General features: G+C 40.0%; 1 protein-coding gene across 2 annotated transcripts in view; it reads right to left on the bottom strand.

Annotated features, from left to right (window-relative positions):
• CFAP54 (cilia and flagella associated protein 54) overlaps positions 1–23,927 on the bottom strand; it is a 321,117-nt gene that overhangs the window by 127,154 nt on the left and 170,036 nt on the right. For both annotated transcript variants that reach the window (XM_088837126.1, XM_055395985.2), the window contains 8 exons: positions 22,906–23,058; positions 20,605–20,799; positions 18,404–18,491; positions 17,919–18,128; positions 14,861–14,927; positions 12,515–12,697; positions 9,729–9,815; positions 1,302–1,424 (listed from right to left, as the gene is read on the bottom strand). In XM_088837126.1, the coding sequence (XP_088693252.1) occupies positions 1,302–1,424; positions 9,729–9,815; positions 12,515–12,697; positions 14,861–14,927; positions 17,919–18,128; positions 18,404–18,491; positions 20,605–20,799; positions 22,906–23,058 (1,106 nt within the window). The remainder of the gene's footprint in view (positions 1–1,301; positions 1,425–9,728; positions 9,816–12,514; positions 12,698–14,860; positions 14,928–17,918; positions 18,129–18,403; positions 18,492–20,604; positions 20,800–22,905; positions 23,059–23,927) is intronic.

The following is a 23,927-nucleotide window of genomic DNA, read 5'->3' as shown; positions in this document are numbered from 1 at the left end:
AAATATTAACACTGTAGCAGTCATATTGAGAAAAAGCAGCAACATTTTAGTGGGACACACTGAAGTAATATATGCATTATGTGTAAATATACTGTCAGCCTATGCAAATATTTTTCAAGATATACAGCCACTCCACAGTTTCTTCTAGGCCCTCCAAATCTGAATCCCACCAGCATGTGTGTGTCTGTCAGTCTCACTCCTCACACACATGGTCCCTCCTAGGAAACTGACTTGTTCCCTTCTCCTGTTTCCTTTATTGCTGGCCTGTGGATGAGCGTCCAAATATCTAGCCTAGCAAGATCACCCAGTGATTCCCAGATCACCACAAACACCAAAGCAGAGGAAAATGATAGCTCACTCTGATTTAAATTTAAAGGTCAGTATTCAGTCCCTGGGTTGGGAAGATCCCCTGGAGAAGGGAATGGCAACCCACTCCAGTATTCTTGCCTGAAGAATTCCATGGACAAAAGAGCTCGGTGGGCTACAGTCCATGGGTCACAAACAGTCAGACATGACTCTAACACACACATTCATTTTCAAGGATGCTTCACGTATGCAATTTACAAATACCAATTAAGCAAGCCAGGTAAAACTCTCTCCCAGTCCAATAAGGCTTGACAAACTAGAACATTTTCTCCTCATAAAAATCAGAAGAAATTTGAACATATGCTTAACTTTTTGGTACAAAGTATTAATATATAAATCAAAATATCCAAATAAAACTTGAAGAGAGACTGTTTGACTAAAAATATTAATTAGAAATTACAAGCTCGTATTTAAAAGTCTAAGAGGCAGTGGCTAATAAATATGTCCCCTGAGACTTTCCACGATAACACAGAGTCAAAATTCCACTGTCAAAATCTACACCCAGACCACACTCCCATCCCTGTCTTGACACCCACCCCTCCATTTCAGACAAAGGAAACCTTGTATATGTCTGAGGTTAGCTCTAACGTCTTGATGGCTCACATGGTAAAGAATCTGCCTGCAATGTGGGAGACCCAGGTTTGGTCCCTAGGTCGGAAAGATCCCCTGGAAAAGGGCATGACAACTCACTCCAGTATTCTTGCCTGGAGAATTCCATGACAGAGGAGGCTGTCATAAACAGAGGAGTCCATGGTGTGGCAAAGAGTCAGACACTACTGAGCGATTAGCACAATAATCAGCCTTAAAAGACGTCTGCGGTGCCAGAGACTTGTAAATACTGTTAGTGGAAGGATTTCCTGGATTTTAGGAATGTAGTTTTCCAAATGACCTTGAAAAGGTTAAAAAACAGCTTTGAATTAAATCGTTAGGTTTACCTTCATTTTTCCAGTAGGTTTATAGCTGGTGGGTACTGAAGAAGGCATGTTTTTTGCATAAAATATCTGGGATAGCTCGTGAAAGGCTTCAGAAAAGAATCCTAAATCTGTAAGGACTTCTATCTTTAAAGGAACGAAAACAAAAGAGAGATACTAAAGTAAACCATTTGTTTTACTTACAAAATTAAAATTTTAGAGAAAAATCATCAACTTTCTGAGATCCAAGGTGTCTGCTTCATATTGGTAATGTGTTATAAATTAACATTCAGACAACACGGTTGTGGAGATGCATGGGTCTGTGCCTAAGCCAGCTCACGTGTACAGAGACCAATAAACTAGGGAATCACAGCAAGTGACTTTTCAAGACAATGATCATTCATCAGCAATAACAGATGCAAACACATTTAAAGGAAGCATTTTAAACAATTTACTTCATCCTTTTGTCCCCATGGTAAAGTATGGCTAACACTTTGGCCACCTGATGTCACCAACTCATTGGAAAAGACACTGATGCTAGGAAAGATTGAGGGCAAGAGGAGAACAGGACGGCAGGGCATGAGACAGCTGGATGACATCACTGACTCAATGGACGTGAGTTTGAGCAAACTCCAGAAGAAAGTGAAGGACTGGGAAGCCTGGCATGCTGCAGTCCATGGAGTCACAAAGAGTTGGACACGACTGAGTAACTGAATCACAACAACAAAATATGGTTTCAAACAAAGACAAAACAGGGACTTTCCTGATGGCCCAATGGTTAAGAAGCCACCTTCCAATACAGGGGTCTCTCCATTCCTGGTCAGAGAATTAAGAGCCCACATGCCACAGGGCAACTAAGCCCATTTGCCACAGCTGCTGAACGGGCACGCTCTGACGCCCATGCAACACAATTAGAGAGAGGCCCACAAGCTGCAGCGGAAGATTCTGCATGCCACATCTAAGACCCAAGGCAGCCAAACAAATGAATAAGAAAGACAAAACACTTCTGCTTTCTCTAATACTCTGTGGGATGTCAAACAAACCAGGAAACGAGTTCCACACTGCATCAGCTGCTCATTTTCCTATCCACAATGAATGGACACTGTCGATTTTACAGACATGTACTTAACAGCATTAGTCAATTGGTAACTATATATTGTACCTGGTTTATTTTGAATATAACCTAGCAAGACTTTCAATAAGGAAATTACAGGAAGAAAAGGAAAGATCCTGATCAAATACATGCATTTGTTCAAAATGTATATTGAGCTGCTCTTCTGCTCAGAGCTTTCTTAAAGGTTCAGTTCAGTCAGTTCAGTTCAGTCGCTCAGTCGTGTCCGACTCTCCGCGACCCCATGAATCACAGCACGCCAGGCCTCCCTGTCCATCACCAACTCCCGGAGTTCACTCAAACTCATGTCCACCAAGTCGGTGATGCCATCCAGCCATCTCATTCTCTGTCGTCCCCTTCTCCTCCCGCCCCCAACCTTTCCCAGCATCAGAGTCTTTTCCAGTGAGTCAACTCATCGCATGAGGTGGCCAAAGTATTGCAGTTTCAGCTTTAGCATCAGTCACATCCACTGAATAAATGATTAGCTAAATTTAAGTGATACATGAAGATATATCCAGTATGAAAAGACATAAAAGGTACTGACAAAATACTATGTTTCAAATTGTGATCAGGAGGGACTTCTATGAGAAGAAAACTTTCAAGAGAATATTTGGGAAATGATATGATGGAGGGAGATGTGAAAATCTGCTGAGGGCACCTTGAATACAAAGGTCATGTGATGACAGAAGCAATCCTGGGGTCCTGGTGTGTTCAGGGAACAGCCTATGTGGCAGGAGTTTAGAGAGAGGAGAAGAGGGTTGGCAGTTAGGTGTGAATGGTGGCCAATCGACCAGAGTAGAGCCTTGGGTTTTGATTCTCTGCATGATAAAGTGATTGAAGAGTTTTTAACAGGGCAAGGTCTGTACCTGACTGATGTTTTGAAAACATCTAGTGAATCACAAGCTGGAATCAAGACTGCCAGAAGAAATATCAACAACCTCAGATATGCAAATTATACCATTTTAATGGCAGACAGTGAAGAGGAACTAAAGAACCTCTTGATGAGGGTGAAAGAGAGTGAAAAAGCTGACTTAAAACTCAGCATTCAAGAAAATCAAGATCATGGCAACTGGTCCCATCACTTCATGGCAAATGGGGAGAAAGTGGAAACAGAGACAGACCTTATTTTGTTGAGCTCCAAGATCACTATGGATGGGGACTGCAGCCATGAAATTAAAAGATACTTGCTCCTTGGAAGGAAAGCTATGACAAAACCTAGATAGCATATTAAAAAGCAGAGACATTACTTTGCCAACAAAGGTCCATCTAGTCAAAGCTATGCTTCTTCTATAGTCATGTATGGATGTGAGAGCTGGACCATAAAGAAGGCTGAGCGCTGAAAAATTCATGTTTTCAAACTGTGGTGCTGGAGAGGACTCTTGAGAGTCCCTTGAACAGCAAGATCAAACCAGTCAGTCCTAAAGGAAATCAACATTGAATATTTATTGGAAGAACTGATGCTGGAGCTCCAGTACTTTGGCCACCTGTGCGAAAAGCCATCTCACTGGAAAATATCCTGATGCTGGGAAAGATTGAAGGCAAAAGGAGAAGGTGGCAGAGGATGAGATGGTTGGATGGCATCACTGACTCAGTGGACATGAGTTTGAGCAAACTCTGGGAGAGTGAAGGATAGGGAAGACTGGTGTGCTGCAGTGCATAGAGTTGCGAAGAGTTGGACACAACTTAGCCACTGAACAGCAACAAGTGACTTCATCAGTTCAGTTCAGTTCAGTCACTCAGTCGTGTCTGACTCTTTGCGACCCCATGAATCTCCATAGAGGACAGAAAATAGTAAACTGGGAGCAGGGGGTAAAATACACACTTGGATGAAGGTGACATATATCTAAAACAAAATCCAACTTATCCTTGACACGTATACTCATCTTACTCTCTTTTCCTTTATATTATCTTAGGAATCTCAAGAGTGTACCAATTTTAAAGAAATAAAAAGAAGGTGAGTTAGAAGGAAACAAGATGTGACAAGAACATAAAAATAAAACATACAAAGTCAGGAGAATATTTTTAATGAAGAGAAAATGGCTTGCCTATTGAGTTGCACTCTTTGGCTCTTGCCTAAAACACTTTGGGCTCTAATCTGCCTGGTGTCATATAATACCAAAGCATGCATTAGGGAGCTGACTGAATTCTCTGCTCCTTAGAGGAAACATTTCCCCATATCTGTGTGAGGTCAGTCTCCACTGGTCTTGAATGCGAGATTGCTGTACATGGACCACTTGTAACTATTCAGGCTACCTCTGATTCAGTTTATCAAATGAATCTGACCATTTGAAAAAGCCATGGTGATAATAACAAACATGTATTTTCAGAAACACTGTGAACATAAACAAGCCAGGTGGAAAAAAGAACCACCCGTATATCAACCATTCAGTCACACAAATACAGAACTACTGGTACCCTTCCCAGGAATGCTTGATGTTTTGAGAGTAATACATCTTTTAGGAAGCCAGACAAGTTGATCATAAAGAGGTCTTAAAGCTTTCCCTGAAAGACATTAGAGCACTGGTGGAGACTTAACAGTGTGATTTACTGCTGTTTGATTTGTCAGAAAGCATCATTGTTTACTGTTTCCTGACTGTGACTTTTCTCTTCTCCCACTCACTGACCCCAGTTTAGTTCAGGAAGTTCAGACAAATTACTCACAGGGGCTGTCATTCCTTCTTCTGTATGATGCAACAATTGCCCCTTTTCATGGATTCTGGCAATGCTCTAGTCGAGAATCCAGTCATGCTATGCCAATAAGATGCTACTCTCATTTCACTCTACTCCTGACACTCCTACAAGATACATCTGATCTCATCCTTCTCCTGATCAAAACTGTGTCATGAACTCCCCCTCTCACCCCAAGACTACAGGAGACTCTCCATAGTCCTTCACTGACTTTTAAGCTACTCTAGTACAAAAAGAGTTGTCAAGTGCTAGCAAGGAGAGATAAGAAAGTCTTCCTCAGCGATCAATGCAAAGAAATAGAGGAAAACAACAGAACAGGAAAAACAAGAGATCTCTTCAAGAAAATTAGAGATATCAAGGGAACATTACATGCACAGATGGGCTTGATAAAGGACAGAAATGGCATGGACCTAACAGAAGCAGAAGATAGTAAGAAGAGGTGGCAAGAATACACAGAAGAACTGTACAAAAAAGATCTTCACGACCAAGATAATCACAATGGCGTGATCACTCACCTGGAGCCAGACATCTTGGAATGTGAAGTCAAGTGGGCCTTAGAGAGCATCACTATGAACAAAGCTAGTGGAGGTGATGGAATTCCAGTGGAGCTATTTCAAATCCTGAAAGATGATGCTGTGAAAGTGCTGCACTCAAGATGCCAGCAAATTTGGAAAACTCAGCAGTGGCCACAGGACTGGAAAAGGTCAGTCTTCATTCCAATCCCAAAGAAAGGCAATGACAAAAAAATGCTCAAACTACCGCACAATTGCATTCATCTCACATGCTAGTAAAGTCATGCTCAAAATTCTCCAAGCCAGGCTTCAGCAATACGTGAACCGTGAACTTCCAGATGTTCAAGCTGGTTTTAGAAAAGGCAGAGGAACCAGAGATCAAATTGCCAACATCTGCTGGATCATGGAAAAAGCAAGAGAGTTCCAGAAAAAGATCTATTTCTGCTTTATTGACTATGCCAAAGCCTTTGACTGTGTGGATCACAATACACTGTGGAACATTCTGAAAGAGATGGGAATACCATACCACCTGACCTGCCCTTGAGAAACCTGTATGCAGGTCAGGAAGCAACCGTCAGAACTGTACATGGAACAACAGACTGGTTCCAAATAGGAAAAGGAGTACGTCAAGGTTGTATATTGTCACCCTGCTTATTTAACTTCTATGCAGAGTACATCATGAGGAACGCTGGGCTGGAAGAAGCACAAGCTGGAATCAAGATTGCTGGGAGAAATAGCAATAACCTCAGATAAGCAGATGACACCACCCTTATGGCAGAAAGTGAAGAGGAACTCAAAAGCCTCTTGATGAAAGTGAAAGAGGAGAGTGAAACTGTTGGCTTGAAGCTCAACAATCAGAAAACAAAGATCATGGCATCTGGTCCCATCACTTCTTGGGAAACAGATGGGGAAACAGTGGAAACAGTGTCAGACTATTTTGGGGGGCTCCAAAATCACTGCAGATGCTGACTGCAGCCATGAAATTAAAAGATGCTTACTCCTTGGAAGGAAAGTTATGACCAACCTAGGTAGCATATTAAAAAGCAGAGACATTACTTTGCCAACAAAGGTCCGTCCAGTCAAGGCTATGGTTTTTCCAGTGGTCATGTATGGATGTGAGAGTTGGACTGTGAAGAAAGCTGATCGCCGAAGAATTGATGCTTTTGAACTATGGTGTTGGAGAAGACTCTTGAGAGTCCCTTGGACTGCAAGGAGATCCAACCAGTCCATTCTAAAGGAGATCAATCCTGGGTGTTCATTGGAAGGACTGATGCTGAAGCTGAAACTTCAATACTTTGGCCACCTCATGCGATGAGTTGACTCACTGGAAAAGAGTATGATGCTGGGAGGGATTGGGGGCAGGAGGAGAAGGGGACGACAGAGAATGAGATGGCTGGATGGCATCACCGACTCGATGGACATGAGTTTGAGTGAACTCCAGGAGTGGTGATGGACAGGGTGGCCTGGCGTGCTGTGATTCATGGGGTCGCAAAGAGTCAGACATGACTGAGTGACTGAACTGAACAATCCAATAAAAAAGTCACTTAATCAAAAACTTTGTTCCAAATTCTTTCAATGCCATTCTGATCTCCTTTTGACATGGTACTGATGATCACTGCAACCCTGCCATGCTTCTTGTCTTCTAGTGACACCAGGATAGAACTGTCACCCCACTCTGACTCCACACCTCCTCATTTCTCTCACTGCTCACCCTCCACATTACACCTCAGCTTGGAGTTCAAGACAGGGCCCACGGTCTCCTCCACATCTTGGGCCTCTGGTGTCCTCATGTCATCTTCTCCAAACTGCCTACTCAAGACCCCCACTCCAGTCTAGCCAAGCCCCCTCAGCCCCCTAAAACAAGTCAACACTTTCTCACCTCTATGCCTTTCACACAGTTTTCGGCTGACAATGTTCCCTTCTTCCTCTCTTCTGCTCAGTTAGTTCTACTCTTTTCAAACCTAAATCTTGTCTATGTACTTGGTAAAGCCTAGAGACCCAAAGCCCTTTTCCACTCTTTCAAGCTCCTGGAAATGGTATTCATCACACTCATCTGGAAATGACCAGCTAGGAGGTACACACATAATATCGTGTCTCTCTTCCCCATTTTCACTTCCTTATTCACTTCCTTACAAGCAAGGGCCATGGGTTACATTTCTTCGGTCAGAGTTACTAACGGTGCCTTTACTAGGAGTTACTCAATAAATGTTGCTTCAGAGATAAAGCAGTAAACATTTACCAAGTATCTTCTTGATGAGTTCCCACTGAACACCAAGGAGAGTGTGGACAGCAGGCACGTGATATATGTCTAAAGACTTTAAATTCAATTTAATAATTACTGAATATAAAGTATATGAATTTACTACTCAAGACACTATAGGGAACCAAAAGATGAATAAGACACACGCCCTAGCCTCGAGAATTTTTCAGTTTTGAAGAGAGTACTGTCTTAAAAACGCAGAGAGAAAAGTTGTATGCAGCTTTTTAAACAGTATTATTGAAATTCAAAAGTCAGAGAACTCTTAAAAAGTTCAGTAATTCAGAATTCATGGCTGAAAACCAATTACTTATCCCTAGGTTAAAATGTATTATCTTAAGAGTACCAGAACTTCTCTCAGAGAAGGTATTATCTTTATTAAGAAATAGGATGTGATAGACTATTTGCTCTGAAAACACAGGCTCACAGGTTGGGTCCTGGAGAGAGCAGTTCAAAGGGAAATCTTATTTTCCCTTGTTACAACATTTAAAGGATCTGAGGAAGGAGGGTTTTTCCAAAAAAGGAGAAGGACAGCTCAGCCAAGGGATTGTTGGTGCCACTCACCCCCAACTGAGCGTGCACATCTTGTCCCAACCCCATGTTCAGTAATGCCTAGTTGGCAGGCTGAAGTCAATTGCAGTGGGAGTATTTATCCCATGGAAATTGCAAATGCTACAAATCAAGGCTTTTTTATTTTTTTAGAGTGGGTTGTGGAGAATTTACCAGCACGAAATATTTTAAACTCAGAGACGCCAAATATTCTAAGTTGCAAGTGTCTCCCTAGTGACTCCATGGTAAAGAATATGCCTGCCAAGGCAGGAGATGTGGGCTTGATCTCTGGGTCAGGAAGATTCTCTGGAGAAGGAAATAGCAACCAATTCCAGTATTCTTCCTGGGAAATCCCATGGACAGAGGAGCCAGGTGGGCTACTGTCCATGAAGTCACAAAAGAGTCAGACATGACTGAGCAACTAAAAACAACAAACTTGCCTTATGCTCCCAATTTTCAGTAAAATCTGATATAGAAATAAAGACCTTAGGTGAATGCAATGTGTATATGTGTGTTTTGCATGTGTGTGTGTGTGTGTTGCGTGTGTATGTAAAATACGGAATAGGGTTGGATTCCATATTAGAGATGAGGAAGTGCAGAACAGGGAGCAAATTTGCTGGCTATTGAGAGGATCCAGGTGCAAAACAAATTCAACATAAGTGGGAGCCTCTGACAATGGGTGACCAGGGAAAAAACAGAAAAGGAGATGCTTGACATTCTGCAGTCTACATGGGGCTCAAGCCAAATACACATGAATCTTCAAGGTAGAGAGCCTCCTGACTTCGAGGGGTTACATAATTAGTCGTAATTTAGTATTTGTGAATTTTATCACTTCAGCTGCCCATGCCATGAAAAACTCTTGTGCACCATGATATTCAAAAGATCCTTAGCAAAAACAACTCACAAACTTTGGGAAATAACTCATTAGTCTTCATGAGAAACCAGTCATTCAGAAATGGTGATTTCTGGACTGAATGCTGTTGGTTTAGCCTGTTTCCAGGGGTAGCTATTCCTCACTTTACTTTGGCTCCCGCAAAAAATTGCCCAGAAAATCCCATGGACAGAGGAACCTGGTGACTACAGTCCATGGGGTAGCAGAAGAGTTACACATGACCTAGGGACTGAACAACAACAAAACAAAGCATAAAATGATTTACGCTTTCTACTCAACTGTTTCTTACACTTTATGATAATGTTGGGTAAGGTTTTTTAATATCAGTTCAACACCACATATTATTATCAGCTTATGATTATGAGTATTAGAACCAAAGTAATTTAAGATGACATCTTCAATAGTTGAAAAATATCAAATGTCTTAAAAGCTTGAAACATACCTTGAGGATTCTTGCTTCCAGATTTTTGACTAGGTCTTGGCAAATTACAGAAACAAAATATTGGTACAATGCAAGAAGAGGCAGAATCTATCAAGAGAAAAACACTTTTTGTTTTGAAACATATATTATCAAGTTAATAATCTAACAATACAACTTAACCAAATATTAATGCAAGAGATGTTGTACAAAATCATGATTTACTTTTTCCAAATTAAAAGACTGCACTATTTGGTATAAATGAAATGATCTGCCTAGCATATGCTTCATGATTTTATCAAAACTTCAAAGTGCTACCAGTGACTTATAGTTCCATGTAGATGCCACTTGGTACCCAAACCTAGGTTTCACATTTCCATAAGCATGGAAAAATAAAATTCAAGTTAATCATCCTTCTTGAAAAAAATTAGTTCAACATATCTACATGAAATACTGAGACCTGTGGAAACACGCTAGCAAATAAGCTATCAAATAAATGCAGAATTTAAAACAAAGGAACTCACATCCATGTCCCCTAATAGCTCCTATTTATTCATCTCAATGTCAACTGCTATTGTCTTCAACTGAAATATCTCTATCAGCAAAAAAAGTATAACATACCTGTCATATGAATGTCAGACACTGTTGAATGAGGAAAAAATCTAAGTCCTTGCCATCACAGAACATATATTCTACTGCTTAAAACTCAAGCTTACTCTTCACATAATATTTTTATTTTTCTAGAATTAACCCCAAAGTTCAAATCTTCTTGATGTCCCATAGATGTATGTGAAAGCTTGTAGACTATCAATTTTTCAGTTGACCTAATCACGATCCAACTAAAGGTAGGTGTTAAGGGTAAGTTTTGCCTGGACGTTTGAACAGCTCCTAACTGCAACTTAAAACTGAAGTTCACTGCCTGCAGCTGGGTCCTGCCCCATCAAAGGAAGATGGAGCAAGAATGGGGACTTGGATCCTTATTATTTAGCAAACTATTTCCCATTATTCCACAGCAAGGGGTCCCTTGGTAAATTTTACATATTACAGCAATCTCCTTAGGCACTTCTAGAAGGTGGTGCAATACAAAATGGAAACTGTTTACATCTTGCAAGTTCAGCTAAGGAATCTCTCATTGTCAGTCAACTAGCAGTTGCTAAAAGTAACAGCTTTTAAAGAGAATTAGAACTGGTCTTGCTGCTGCTGCTGCTAAGTCGCTTCAGTCGTGTCCGACTCTGTGCGACCCCACAGACGGCAGCCCACCAGGCTCCACCGTCCCTGGGATTCTCCAGGCAAGAACACTGGAGTGGGTTGCCATTTCCTTCTCCAATGTGTGAAAGTGAAAATCGAAAGTGAAGTTGCTCAGTCGTGTCCAACTAGTAGCGACCCCGTGGAGCCCACCAGGCTCCTCTGTCCATGCAATTTTCTAGGCAAGAGTATTGGAGTGGCCTGCCACTGTCTTCTCCGAGAACTGGTCTTAAATAATTTCAAACATAACACAATACATTTTTCTCTAATGATGCTCTACAAACATAACAATACCTTTTTCTACAATTAATGCAGTACAAAACAATAAGAGTTGGCTATTACCTTTGAGATTGTATCTTTTCTTTAGTGAGAAATAAAAACACACCATTTTATTGCTATCAACTGCTCAATTATTCAGAAAAATGTTCTCAATTTCTTAAGCTTCAGAGAAAAAAGTCTCATTTCTTTTCCAGTGCAGTGATATGTATTATATACGAATAGGACTAGGCAGCTAAAGGTTATCCAGGGAATAGGTAAAACTATTTTCTAAATCCCGAAATGAATCCCCTTAACAATGAGAGGAACACCATTTTTGTTATTTTTTTCTGATAAACATTTGTGTGCCAAATCTGCCAAGTATTATGTATCAACCTTTTCACATTAACACAGACATTATAATTTAACAACTAATATCAGGGGACAATAAATCTTTTCAAAACAAGGAGAGAGTTAATTTAGAACAAGAGAACAGAAAACAACATATGAGAAAAAAATAAGTATTAAAATTATAGAGGAAAGGGAAAGAAGCAGAAAAAGAGAAAGAACAGATATTAAGAAGCAAACACAGTGGGAAAAGACATACAATAGTAGAGGAAATAGGACAGAGGAAGAAAAAAGAAAAACTAAGATAAAGGAGGAAACCATAAACAGAATGACCAACAGAAAATACTAATTTATGTCTAAAATGAAATCAACTTCAAATTTATGATTTGTGACTTATTTTCCCAAAGGAAATGAGTTTTTATTTTTAGGACTTTTAATTTCTTAGGATATTAAGAAGTGTCTGTCTTTCATTTCATATTCAGAATCTGTTTTTCACTTAGATGTGCCCTTAACATAGAAGAAATGAGACAGATACAAAGATAAGTTTGTCTCAATAAAGAAATACTCCCATAGTTTTGATACTGATATTCCTTCATGACTTAATAAAGGGAAGTTATAAGTGCACTAGATTTCTGTGTTTCAGACCAGTTAAACATTCTAGTCAATTTCACCATATCTTAAGGGGGGAAAAAGCGATAAATAATAGTATCAAAAAAAGAGAGAACCAAATCAAATAGACCTGGCTATTGTATCCAAAATGGCAAGCAAATAGTGATGTTAAAGAAAGAACATTATTTTATTTTGAAGTACAGATCAGAATCCTGAAAATAGAGTTTAAAAGTTAAATAAGAATTGATCACAAAAGCAATAGTAAAATTTAACCCTGCCAAGTAAAAAGTACAACATAAGTGGGGTAAGATATCACAGTGAATTAAGATTTGTTGATTTTGCAAATCACTTACTACTAGATTTTGCTTAGCAAAGTGCAGCTCGCGGATGACGTAATACAGACTCGCAATGACGGAGCAGATGTCAGCCCGGTATCTGTCTGAGAAGAGCTCGATGCCTGGGAGAAGCTGAGTGATTTCATACTGAGCGTAGCAACGTTCAGCTTTAGGATGTGGCAGTGTGGTTCGAAGCAAACCCTGAGGATGAAAAAGGTGAAATGAACAGCTGGAACTTGCATTTGCAACAACAAGAAAGATAAGTATTTAAAGGATATAAGGAATAAGTATATTCCTTCCCAAAGTGCTTTGTGTTGCCTAGCACACTGTACCCTATAATAAAGGGTTGTTGTCAATCAGTTGCTAAGCAGTGTCCGCCACTTAATGACTCCACGAACTGCAGCACACCAGGCTTCCCTGTCCTTCACGATCTCCTGGAGTTTGGTCACACTCATGTCCATTGTCAGTGATGCCATCCAACCATCGCATCCTGTCACTCTCTTCTCCTCTTGCCCTCAATTTTTCCCAGCATCAGGGTCTTTTCCAATGAGTCAGTTCTTCACAACAGGTGGCCAGAATACTGGAGCTTCAGCTTCAGCATAAGTCTTTCCAATGAATATTCAGGGTTGATTTCCTTTAGGATTGACTAGTTTGATCTCCTTGCTATCCAAGGGACTCTCAAAAGTCTTCTCTAACACCACAGTTTGAAAGCATCAGTGAAAGGTACTTATTTATATTCTCATCACTATAGGTTCTAAATGCTTCATCACTGACAACGGGCCTTTTAAACCCCATGGTAGTTGGACACTTTTTATCTTAAGAAGAAATTATCATTATTTTATCATTTGTTGAGAGTTGACTTTGTGTTGGGCACTCTTAGTTTATTCCTCATAAATATTATCTCATTTAATCCTCACTTAACCCACCCCTAGAAGGAAGACTTATTATCTCACAAGTGATATAATTGAGGCTGAAACGATTAACTTCTCTGAGGTCACCCAGTTAATGCTGGCAAAAAGAGGATTCAAAAATTTTGACTATTTGACTCAAAAATCTATGTTTTCTCCACTCTACCAACCTACAAGTAGAGGAAAGAAAAACATACTTCAGAAGTCTAAATCAAGCACAGGGAATTCTAAATTTTTAACTGAATTAAGTGAAAAGGTAATTGGTTTAATTTGACCAGTATTTCTAAATACAATTTATATGACCAATATTGTGCCAGACATTCAGAAACAAGATGAATACACAAAAGGAAATTGTACATTTAGCAGTGCTTTTTATGTTATCTTAAACAATGACGTTTCTTGATGACAAATGCATCATCAAATTATTTTAATGTATATATCAGGAATAACTTTAATCAGACTGCTCATTAAACTTATAAGATATCTAGTCTAAAATATTATGCAATTGTTTAATTTTTAGTTTCACAAATTTGCTTTAAAATCATGAAAAGAATGAACAGATTTTTAAAATAAATCCCAGAGCTAATTTTTATTTTAGGTGTCGAATTACTAAGAAATGCTGTCTACATTTTAGCAAAAAAATTACTTATTTTCTAAAACATAAACAGCATTATCTTCAAGAACAAGGAATATCAGGAGAAAGTAAAGGATGCAACAGAAGAAATCTGATTCAGATTATCATTCCCTCTGCACCCTTACCTCTTTCACCTTGTCTCTTTGAAGCATTGGCAAGAGGTGTATGGAACATAAAAAAACTAAAAAATCTGGCCATATACTCCAAGAAACCTGTCTCAAAGATCTTATATACCCAGATTTCATAAGCTATCAACTCTCTGATACACAGAACAAGGGTGTTCCATCCTTCAAAGTAAACAGGACTTCTAGGAGATCGCAAAAGCCCCTGGCTACGTTCCTGAATCTCAAAATGTCTTTTATTTTGGATAAAAGCTCCTTTCTTCTTCAGTAAAATCAAACTAAGAACTGCACACACTCTACTTCTGTAGTCTTCAACTTATTTTTGGTTTGCATTATATGGTATATTTTATATCATGCAATTAAACAAAAGTTTATTTCAAGATGAGGCAGGGCAACCCTTTAGACTCAATCAAACTGGCTTCACTGCTCCATGAAAGAAGGACAGGAGACTCAATTTCCTTATCTGTAAAACTTCTCCATCTACAGTGAACACGAGAAAACTGACTCTGCTGAATACTAAAGGTGAAAATGCCACAGGGGTTCAGTCATCAAGGGAAAGACGGACGTAGGATATTTAATCAAGGTTCATGTTATTTTACTAATGTCAGTTTTATGAAAGTAATAAACCACTGCATTTTTTAAAAAATGCTTACTAATTAAATGGCTGTGCTACTACAGAATGATATATGTGAAGTGTTACCTGAAAGAGTAATGCTGATAAAAGGCAACAGTCAGTTCTCTTTTCAACGTCCAATGTCTGAATAAATCTAAGAAAAAGAAACTGATTCAGAGACAATGTTCCAAGAATATTTTTACAGAAATACAACTCTAATACTCATAGATTTTAACTCAAAATTAAAGTAGCCTTTAATTTAATCAAAAATTTAAAATTTAACTTTTAATTCTAAAAGTGCTACATTCTCATGTAAGATTTAAAACATTGAAAGACAGAAAAAAAGAAGAAAATTCACCAATAATGCTACCACCAAAACACGATTACCAGGAACATGTCAGTCACTTTCCTTCTAGATTTCCTTCTACATGTGATTATACAGATGCACATTCACATTAAGAACGAAATTATGCAATCCATGTTTTTATAAACAAATTTTCTATTATTGAACATAATCAGTTATATAATTATTTTACAGAACTTTAATATTTTTATCAGACACATGTACCAGAGTATTAAAATATTCATCTCCATTTGGTTTTTTTTCCATTGTTGAAACAAACATAGTTGTACCTACATTTTTGAGCACTTGTCCTATTACTTCCACTGGATAAATCCCTAGAAGTAGAATTTTAGGGAAAAGGAGGTGCACAATTTTAAAGTTTTTTGATGAGCACAATTAATTAATTTCTTCTCATAGACTGAAACACTGTATTTCCTCACCAGCAGTACATTATGGATCCATTTATGATATTAAATCTTTCCACCAAAGATTGCGATAACTCTGTGTTTATTACTGTCTCATTTTATGTCCCTTAGTAGAGTCTGAGTTTTCTTTACACGGGTCTTGAAACTCGCATTTGTGACTATAAACCACATTACCTTCTCCTAAGTCTTATTTTAACACCAGTGGACTTCACTGTATTAATAACACCAATCTGAGTTCAGTTTCTGTGTGAGGTGCTTTGCCTGCTGAGCAGTGGGAGAGAAAAGTTTCTTCTCCTCAGGGAGTCTCCAAGAATAGCCAAAACCCCTGGAGTACCATAGAGCCTGTGGAAGTCAGACTTCCAGCTGGGTAACCCAGGAAATGACTTCCTGTTGATTGAAAATCACTAAGTAACAACTTCAGAGGCCCAGAGAGGCTAAGGTGTTCTCTGGCAGGAATGCTGTAAGCTGTTCTTTTCAAGCTGGGAACCTTTCTCAGCTTTTCTGTTCTCTGCTGCCAAGTGCTACTAAGTTATAAACTCAGTCTCATATGGGGACTGTGTGTGTGTGTGAAACCTGTACCTCTACTGTCTTCATACTTTTTATGTTTTTCACATTAATCAAATATTTAAGATGTTTGTGAGTCCTAAGTAGACATAAGGCATTGTGATAAGACTTCCGCATATGCCATGTGTGGCAGGCTGAAAAATGGCTGCCCAACAATACCAACATCCTAATTCCCTAAACCTATGCATATATTGCTCATGTAGCAAAAAAAAAGCGGGGGGGGGCGGAATTCCCTGGTGGTCCCACAGTTAGGACTCCATGCTTTCACTCCTGATAGCCCAGTTTCAATCTATGATCTGGTTGGGAAATTAAGATCCTTCCAGTTATATGATGCCGTGAAAAAAAAATTAAAAAACCTACAGATGTGATTAAGGGCCCTGAGATGGGAGGGAAAGTTCTACTGAATTATCCACGTGGGTTCAATCTAATCAAATGGTCCTTTAAGAGAAAGATAGGTGGGTCAGAGTCAGAGAAGATGTGAGGATAGAAGCATACTGACAGAAAGGAAGATGAAAGTCTATGGGTCCTGAAGACAAGATGAAGAATGCAGGAGGCGTCGGGAAGCTGAGACAGGCAACAACAGATTCACCCCCAGAACCTCTGGAGGGAGCTCAGCCCTGCCAACACTCGGATTTTTAGGACCTCTGCCCTCCATAACCGTAAGACAATAAATCAGTGTTGTTTCAGGCCACTGAATTTCGTGGAATTTGTTATACCATCAAGAGGAAACTAATACAGTCTGTGTTATGGGCTTAATTATATGCCCCACTGGGTCTTCCCTAGTGGCTCAGTGGTAAAGAATCTGCCTGCCAATGCAGAAGACCCGTGTTCACTCCCTGGATCAGGAAGATCCCCTGGATAAGGAAATAGCAACCCACTCCAGTATTCTTGCCTGGAAAATCCCACAGACAGAGAAGTCTGGCGGGCTACAGTCCATGGCATCACAAGGAGTCGGACATGACTGAGCCACTGACACATAAGCCCCCCTGCACACCCAAAATTCCTAAGTTGAAATCCTAACCCCTAGTAACCTCAGAATGTGACTAAGAAATGGGGTCTTTAAAGAGGTGATGAGGTTAAAATGAAGTCATTAGGGTAGGCCGTCGTCCAAGATGAGAGGTGTCCTTACAAGAGGAGGAGATTAGGACACAGACACACACAGAAAGGAATTCCATGTGAGAAGAGACTGAGAAGAGAGTTACCCACGAGCAGGGAGCGAGGCCCCAGAAGAAACCACCCTGGCAACACCTTAATCTCAGATGTCAGGCCTCCAAGATTGTGAGACGGTAACTCTCCCACAGATCGGTATTCTGTCACTAGTCTGCAGTAGCAAATGAATACGGTATGTCATGGAATTTCTGTCACCACGGTTTACAGATGAGAATAGTGAGGCTCAGGGAGGATGAGTAACTTGCCAGGGGGCACCCAGAGTTATTAGGAGGCTCTTAAATTAAGCCTTAGTTGGCCTGCCTCCACGCTGTCATTCTTGCTCACCTACCAACTGTTCATCAACTCAGTCATTCATTCAACAAGCAGTTACTGAATGCCATCTCCATGCTGGGCACTTGGGAAACACTGGTGAACAAAGCAAAGACCTGTGCCCATGCGGTGCTCACATTCCAGAGGTGGCCCTGGTTACAGAAGGAGGAGACGGCCATAAACAAGCAACAGCACAAACAAGTAAAGTGTAGAATAAGTCTATAGGATATGAATGGAGAGCCCAGTGTGTGGGAGGCACTCTACATGGCCCGGGTGGGTAGCCCACGAAGGAAGGCCCCAGGTCCTACACAGATGGCTCCAGCGTCATACTCACTGTGCTATCTTTGCTGATATCACCGCTCCCTGTAAACACCCCCAGATGCCGACTTTGGACAGGAGCTCCTCACTGTAGTCTTTGGAACCTGGAGGTGACCAGCCATCAGTGGCATTGGTAAGCGAGTTGCCAAGCTCCTTCCATGTATGGAGCACATTTTCTTTCCTGCAAATGTCATCCAGAGCTTGACTCCAACACTTAAAAGCAGCCCTGAAACAGAAATGGGGCATCAGGCAGCATGAGATCTGTGTTGTTAAATCTATCTTTCAAAAAGGAAAGAAAAAGCATTGAACAAACATTTTCATCAAAATGTTAGAGAATGGATCTGTGCCATTTATTTCTCATAACCATTTCTCTCCAGTAGCATTTGATGACTAAAACACAGCAATGGAATATTATCCAAGAACTAAAATTTTTTTTCACAATAGTTAAATATTGTTCAGGTGAACAGAGTTCTCCCTGTTTTACTGACTCCTATAAACTACCTTTTCTTTTGCGCGAAGATGAGAAGATTTCCAAGTTCATGCAATGCCTGCACATTAAGACTTCTTTGATTGCTGGTTTGAAGAACATCTGTATTTTTAATCAAGTGAAAGAACAAATGTCAGTCCCTGTAACATATTTCCTTTATATACGCAAGAATATTTTTAATTGCTTTATACCTTGACTGTGTAGATAAGCAAATTTCAAGTTAATAGACCCTCTAAATGTCACACAATACAGCTATAGAGAACAAACGATGTTCTGTTTGAATGTCAGGGAGTAGGAAAGTGGATCTAAGAGGGAGGAAACAAGATTGGATCTAACAGGTAGGAAACGTGAATAAAGTAGATAGAGTAAGAGTGAGGCAGGTCAAGATGGTGAAGGAGAAAAAATCCAGGAAAATCATACAAGGGAGATCGGATTGGGTATAAAATACAGAAATGTCGTATATGGCCAGAATATGGTTTTGGGGGAGGTTGAAGAAGCAGTAGTGGTAAGATTACTGAGGCATCTGAATACCAAGTGCAAAAATGTGAACACTATTCTACAGCAGATGGGAAGACTTGAATGGTTTGGTTTTGATCAGAGATGTGACAAGAGTGCAACATTATCAGATTCTTCCTTCACCCAAATGCAAAAAAGCACATCTTTCCTATCACCTGAATTTGTTGCTGCTTTCTGAGGAATGCATGCATTCCAGGATGTGTAGCCAAAAAACCCCATTTAACATGGCATTGGTCCCTAATGAGGGTAGCACTATTGGCTAGTGGGTATTTTAGAAATCTGAGGGAGGGGGGTTGATAATTGTCACAATGGGGCAACTGCTAGTGTTTCCTCAGTGAGGACCTGGCACTGGGGAGCCTGCAATGTACAGAACCTTCCCCCATAGGGAGGAAAAAGATGAGAAACCTGTAGATAATTATCTGAGCCTAACATCTAACTTCATTTTATACATAGAAAGGGTATTTTTGCATGTTTTCAAAATGCGCAGTTTTCCAGAAATGCGATCCCTGTAATATTTTGTTTTTGTTCAGAATGCCCTACATTTGTCATTTTAGAACATCATGGCACCAAAATTAACAATGCTGATAGTACCTAAGTCACCAATATAATGCACTTGTATCAGCCTGCATTTGCAGCTGTCATATTCCTATGTAGCCTGTATTTCTTACATACAATATATGAGCATCTGATTGATTCTCTGTACCTCTGGCACCTAAGCTCTTGCTGCAACTGTTGTCATTTAGTCACTCAGTCGTGTCTGACTCTGCAACCCCATGGACTATAGCCCACCAGCTTTCTCTGTCTGTGTAATTCTCCAGGCAAGGATACTGGAGTGGGTTGCCATGTCCTTCTCCAGGGAATCTTCCCAACCCAGGGACTGAACCCACATCTCCTGCATTGGCAGGCAGGTTCTTTATCACTGAGCCACCTGGGAAGTCCAGTCTCTTACATATTAACAAACAGATTCTTTTATTATAAAGTGATTTCACTTAATTTATCCTTCTGTGTATATTTAGAACTTCATATTTTTTAAATAACGTGTATAGTGAGAGTATATTAATACAAATTTTATTTCAGGCACTAAAGAGGGAATATTTTCTGTTATAAAAAAAGGGGGACATTGGGTCTACAACATGTTGAATTTATACTGCTGAATTTGTAGAAAAGCCAAATCAAGTGGAAAGACAAGGAAAATGGAACCAGCTGGGGCAAAGCAAAAGCACATAACAGTGGCCACATCTCAACAAATGGTTCAGAGATTCAGTTAAAGTGGGATGAGCTGGAGGGCGCCTAGAATCTCGCAATGGTAACAGCTAGGCTGGAGAGACGATCACAGGAGGGGGTTGGCAGCGGCCTGTCTCCTCACTGCTCTGTTACTGCCTACAAGGGTGTGATGAACAGATTCTATGTTCAAGCTCTTTCATCCCACTTCTACAGATGATATTTCAGTTACTGTACAGCACAGGGAACTATATTCAATATCTTGTAATAATCTATAATGTAAAATAATCTAAAAAATATATACTCACATATATAACCAAATCACTTTGCTGTACAGATGAAACTAACACAATATTATAAATCAACTATATGTCAATAAAAGATATATTTAAAAAGGTATCATTTCAAGACCAAATGCAATCTCAACATTAATGTGGCAGATCATATTGAAAATGAACATGTAATGAATAAACCTTACTAATAGTTTCATAATAAGAAGAAATCACGAGTCCAAGTTGTGAGCAGGGAAGCTTGCTCTTCTCCACTGAGCTGAAAACTCGGAAGTGCTCCTGAGAAAGGTCGGGAGGTGTTGGCATGTGCATCTCTTCTGTCCCCAGGGAAAACTCCACTTTCCCAGTAGCAAATTTTAAATTGTTCACTCCTCCTTTGTCTCCTAAATTCATGGGGAAAATTTTAAAAGAAGCTTAAAAATGGAGAAAGAAGGGATGTTTAAGAGGAGGGGGAACGTAGGAGAAATAGAAAGGGAGAAGGAAGGGTTTTACGTAGAGTTGAGCCTCATTTACAGTTTGAGGGACTCTGCTTCCTGAAACTTTGTGTCTCAAACCATGTCTGAAGGGCCCAGGCGAGTGTGTGTCGATGCGCTCCACACGCGTGTCACCTCTGAAGGAATAGTACAGAGGGCGGTTTGCTGGCAAGTGGATGTTGAGATAATGCTTTGCTCCTCCTGGGGATCGGGGGCAGAAGTTGCACAGTTTGAGTTTACTTTTTTAAAAGAGTTTCTAACGTTAAGATGTTAGTTTGCCTCTGGGGCAGAGACCTCTGGGATAGGTGCAACATAAAGGTAGTTCTGACATAAGGGGAAAGAAATAGGAAAGAATTCGTGTCTGTGTAAGATCAGAGAACACACAGGGAAAAGAAAGGGAAAAATATTCTACGCGAAGGAGTTTAAAACCTCAGAGAGAGAGAAGCTAAAATGGATTTAAGTCTACAGCCGAGGAATGGAGATAAACTTCTGAGGGTATCTTAGTATTACGGTGAAATTCAGAATGAAGTGGTGTAAACCATCCTCAGGAATTGTATCTGCTTTTTTTTCAATTCATGCCCTTAACCACTGTTAATGTACACCATAACCAAAGGAAGTTTAAACACGATATGCTGTGCTTAGTCGTTCAGTTGTGTCCCACTTTTTGAAACCCCATAGACTATAGCCTACCAGGCTTCTCTGTCCATGGATATTCTCCAGGTGAGAATACTGGAGTGGGTTGCCATGCCCTCCTCCAGGGGATCTTCCAAACCCAGGGTTCAATTACAGGCAGATTCTTTACCGTCTGAGCCACAGGGAAGCTCAAAAACATGATATGGAGGGCTAATTTAACGTAAAGTGTGTCTGTGGACAATACAATCAAAAACTGTGGGTACATATCATAACAAGTGCTTTTTGGGGGGAGAAGGGTTGTAACAATGACACATATATGCATTCATGCATGCATACATACATTATATATATATACATATACATAGATGCATATATTATATACATAAGTAAACTTCTGTCAGTAGTTGTAAAAAAAAATTGGTTCAATTTCTAAAACATCAGTTTAGAGAATTTTAGCATCTTAGATACTAAATTTAAATCTATTATTAATAACTTTAAAATACAATTAAAGTTTATTAATATAAATTTATTTTTATTATTCTGATAAATTTGAACAGTAAGGATTATAAACATAAATTAGGATTTTAGATTAACTAAATGTAGGTAATTTGGGATTTCTTAACCGACATTTGAGTATCCTTTTTCCCTCTGAGGTTAACCACTTGAAGCCCTGCTTTGACTGAGTTTACAAATCAATAGATTTTGAGAAGGGAGAAAACAAGTGTAAAGTAACCGAACATAATGAATATCTTTTTTTTAAAGCTAAGATGAAAATCTATGGTATTAATAAGGAATTTTTCTGGTGTATATATTAAAATGCATCTATTTGTTTGGCATTGATAAAGCAGTGCTTTGGTAAAAGACTGTAATTAATTCTGTATGAATCAATTCATCTACTTATGAAAATAAAACAAGACTATAGCACCATACTTGCAAAGCAAATAGTAAGGACACAGAGGAATAGAATCAAACATTAACACTGCTTTTGGATTTACTCCACTCAAGGGAGTATACTCAGAAGGCATAAAAGCAGATGAGTGAGGCAGTGCTTTGGTTGGAATCAAGCGTGGGAAACAGATGTGATCCACTGGACGAGAAGAAAACAGTGAAAGGCAGCCGAAAGCGGGCATGGAAGTGGGGGAAGGGGGAACCTACCACAGGACATGGTAGACCCACAGGGTGGTACCCTGTGGAAATAAAGAGACAGGAACACAGGGCAAGTACAGTCAGCGCTCTGCTTCTGGAGATGCAGAGCCACGGACACGAGGCAGGGGGGAGCTAGCTGTAAGGGACATGTGCATCCACGGATTTTGGTATCCACAGGGTGTCCCAGAACCCATTCCCCGCAGGGGCATAGGAGCGACTAGAACCACGGTATTTCACCTTGTGTCTGTGCAAGGAACAATGAAAGCAACTTTCTGCTGTGCCGGATTGATCTGTTGTGATATTTGGATTTTTCCAAGGTCTCTCTAAAACATCTCAGAGTGTCTGTCACGTCCACAGGCACGCAGAGGAGCTCTTTGGCTCTGCTGTATTCTGAAAGGAAAGGGAAGAGTGACGTTAAGAATGAAATGTTGCAGCAAGCCAAGGAGCAGCAAAAGCCTAATTCAGAGAATTTCTTGGGCCCAAACTAAAGCTGCTAAATTCAAAGTCCCCAGGTCTGCAGCAGGTGTTTCAATGTTCAGATCAATTCTTTTTTTCTTGGTTTATTTGACAGTTCTTTTTAAAAAAAGAAAAAAAAACTAAGAAAACTTTTGATTCGTATGAAATGCAAATAACTTTAGATCTTGCCAATTTTCCTTAAGAAGCCTCCTACTTTTTCCTTTGCTGATCATAAAAGATGAAATAATCTGCTCCTTTTCAGCAGCCTCTTCAAAGCCAAGGTGCCTTGGGAAAGAGACGAAAGGAGGAAACAAAGAAGCTTGGAGATGGGCAACTGCTCTCTTAGGAGAGGAAAAGACAGCTTTCTAACACTGGAGAAGGTAGAGGAAAAGAAGATGAGGCCATAAACAGGTATGGTACTGAAAAGCCATCCTGAAAAGTGGCCAGAAGGGCAGATGTTGGCAGAGCTGCCATGAGATCTCTGGAGAGGAAGTGACAGACCCTTGAATTAGGCTGCAGACCAGCTGCATATGCCATGAAGCAGGCACATGGGAGAGAGGACACAGGTTTCAGACTGAATGACAAACAAATTTACCCCTTCAACAAATTGAACAGGTCAAATATCTCCTGTCAAATCTGAAGTCGTGAGAGTCCAGCAACTTGCTAGGGAACAGGGCTGTAACAGCTTAAGAGACATGATCTTTGCCCTCAAGAAATCCACCCTTTAGCTGAAGCGATGAGGGTGTTTTAACACTGGCGTATGAAAATCACACTGACAGTGTGTCTGGGGACATGCCAAAATG

Source organism: Moschus berezovskii, chromosome 6, assembly GCF_049115385.1.
Source record: "Moschus berezovskii isolate FMDL1 chromosome 6, NW_MosBer_1.0, whole genome shotgun sequence".
NCBI lineage: Eukaryota > Metazoa > Chordata > Mammalia > Artiodactyla > Moschidae > Moschus > Moschus berezovskii.
The sequence above is the reverse complement of the archived record's forward strand: the minus strand, read 5'-3'. Positions and strand labels throughout refer to the sequence as shown.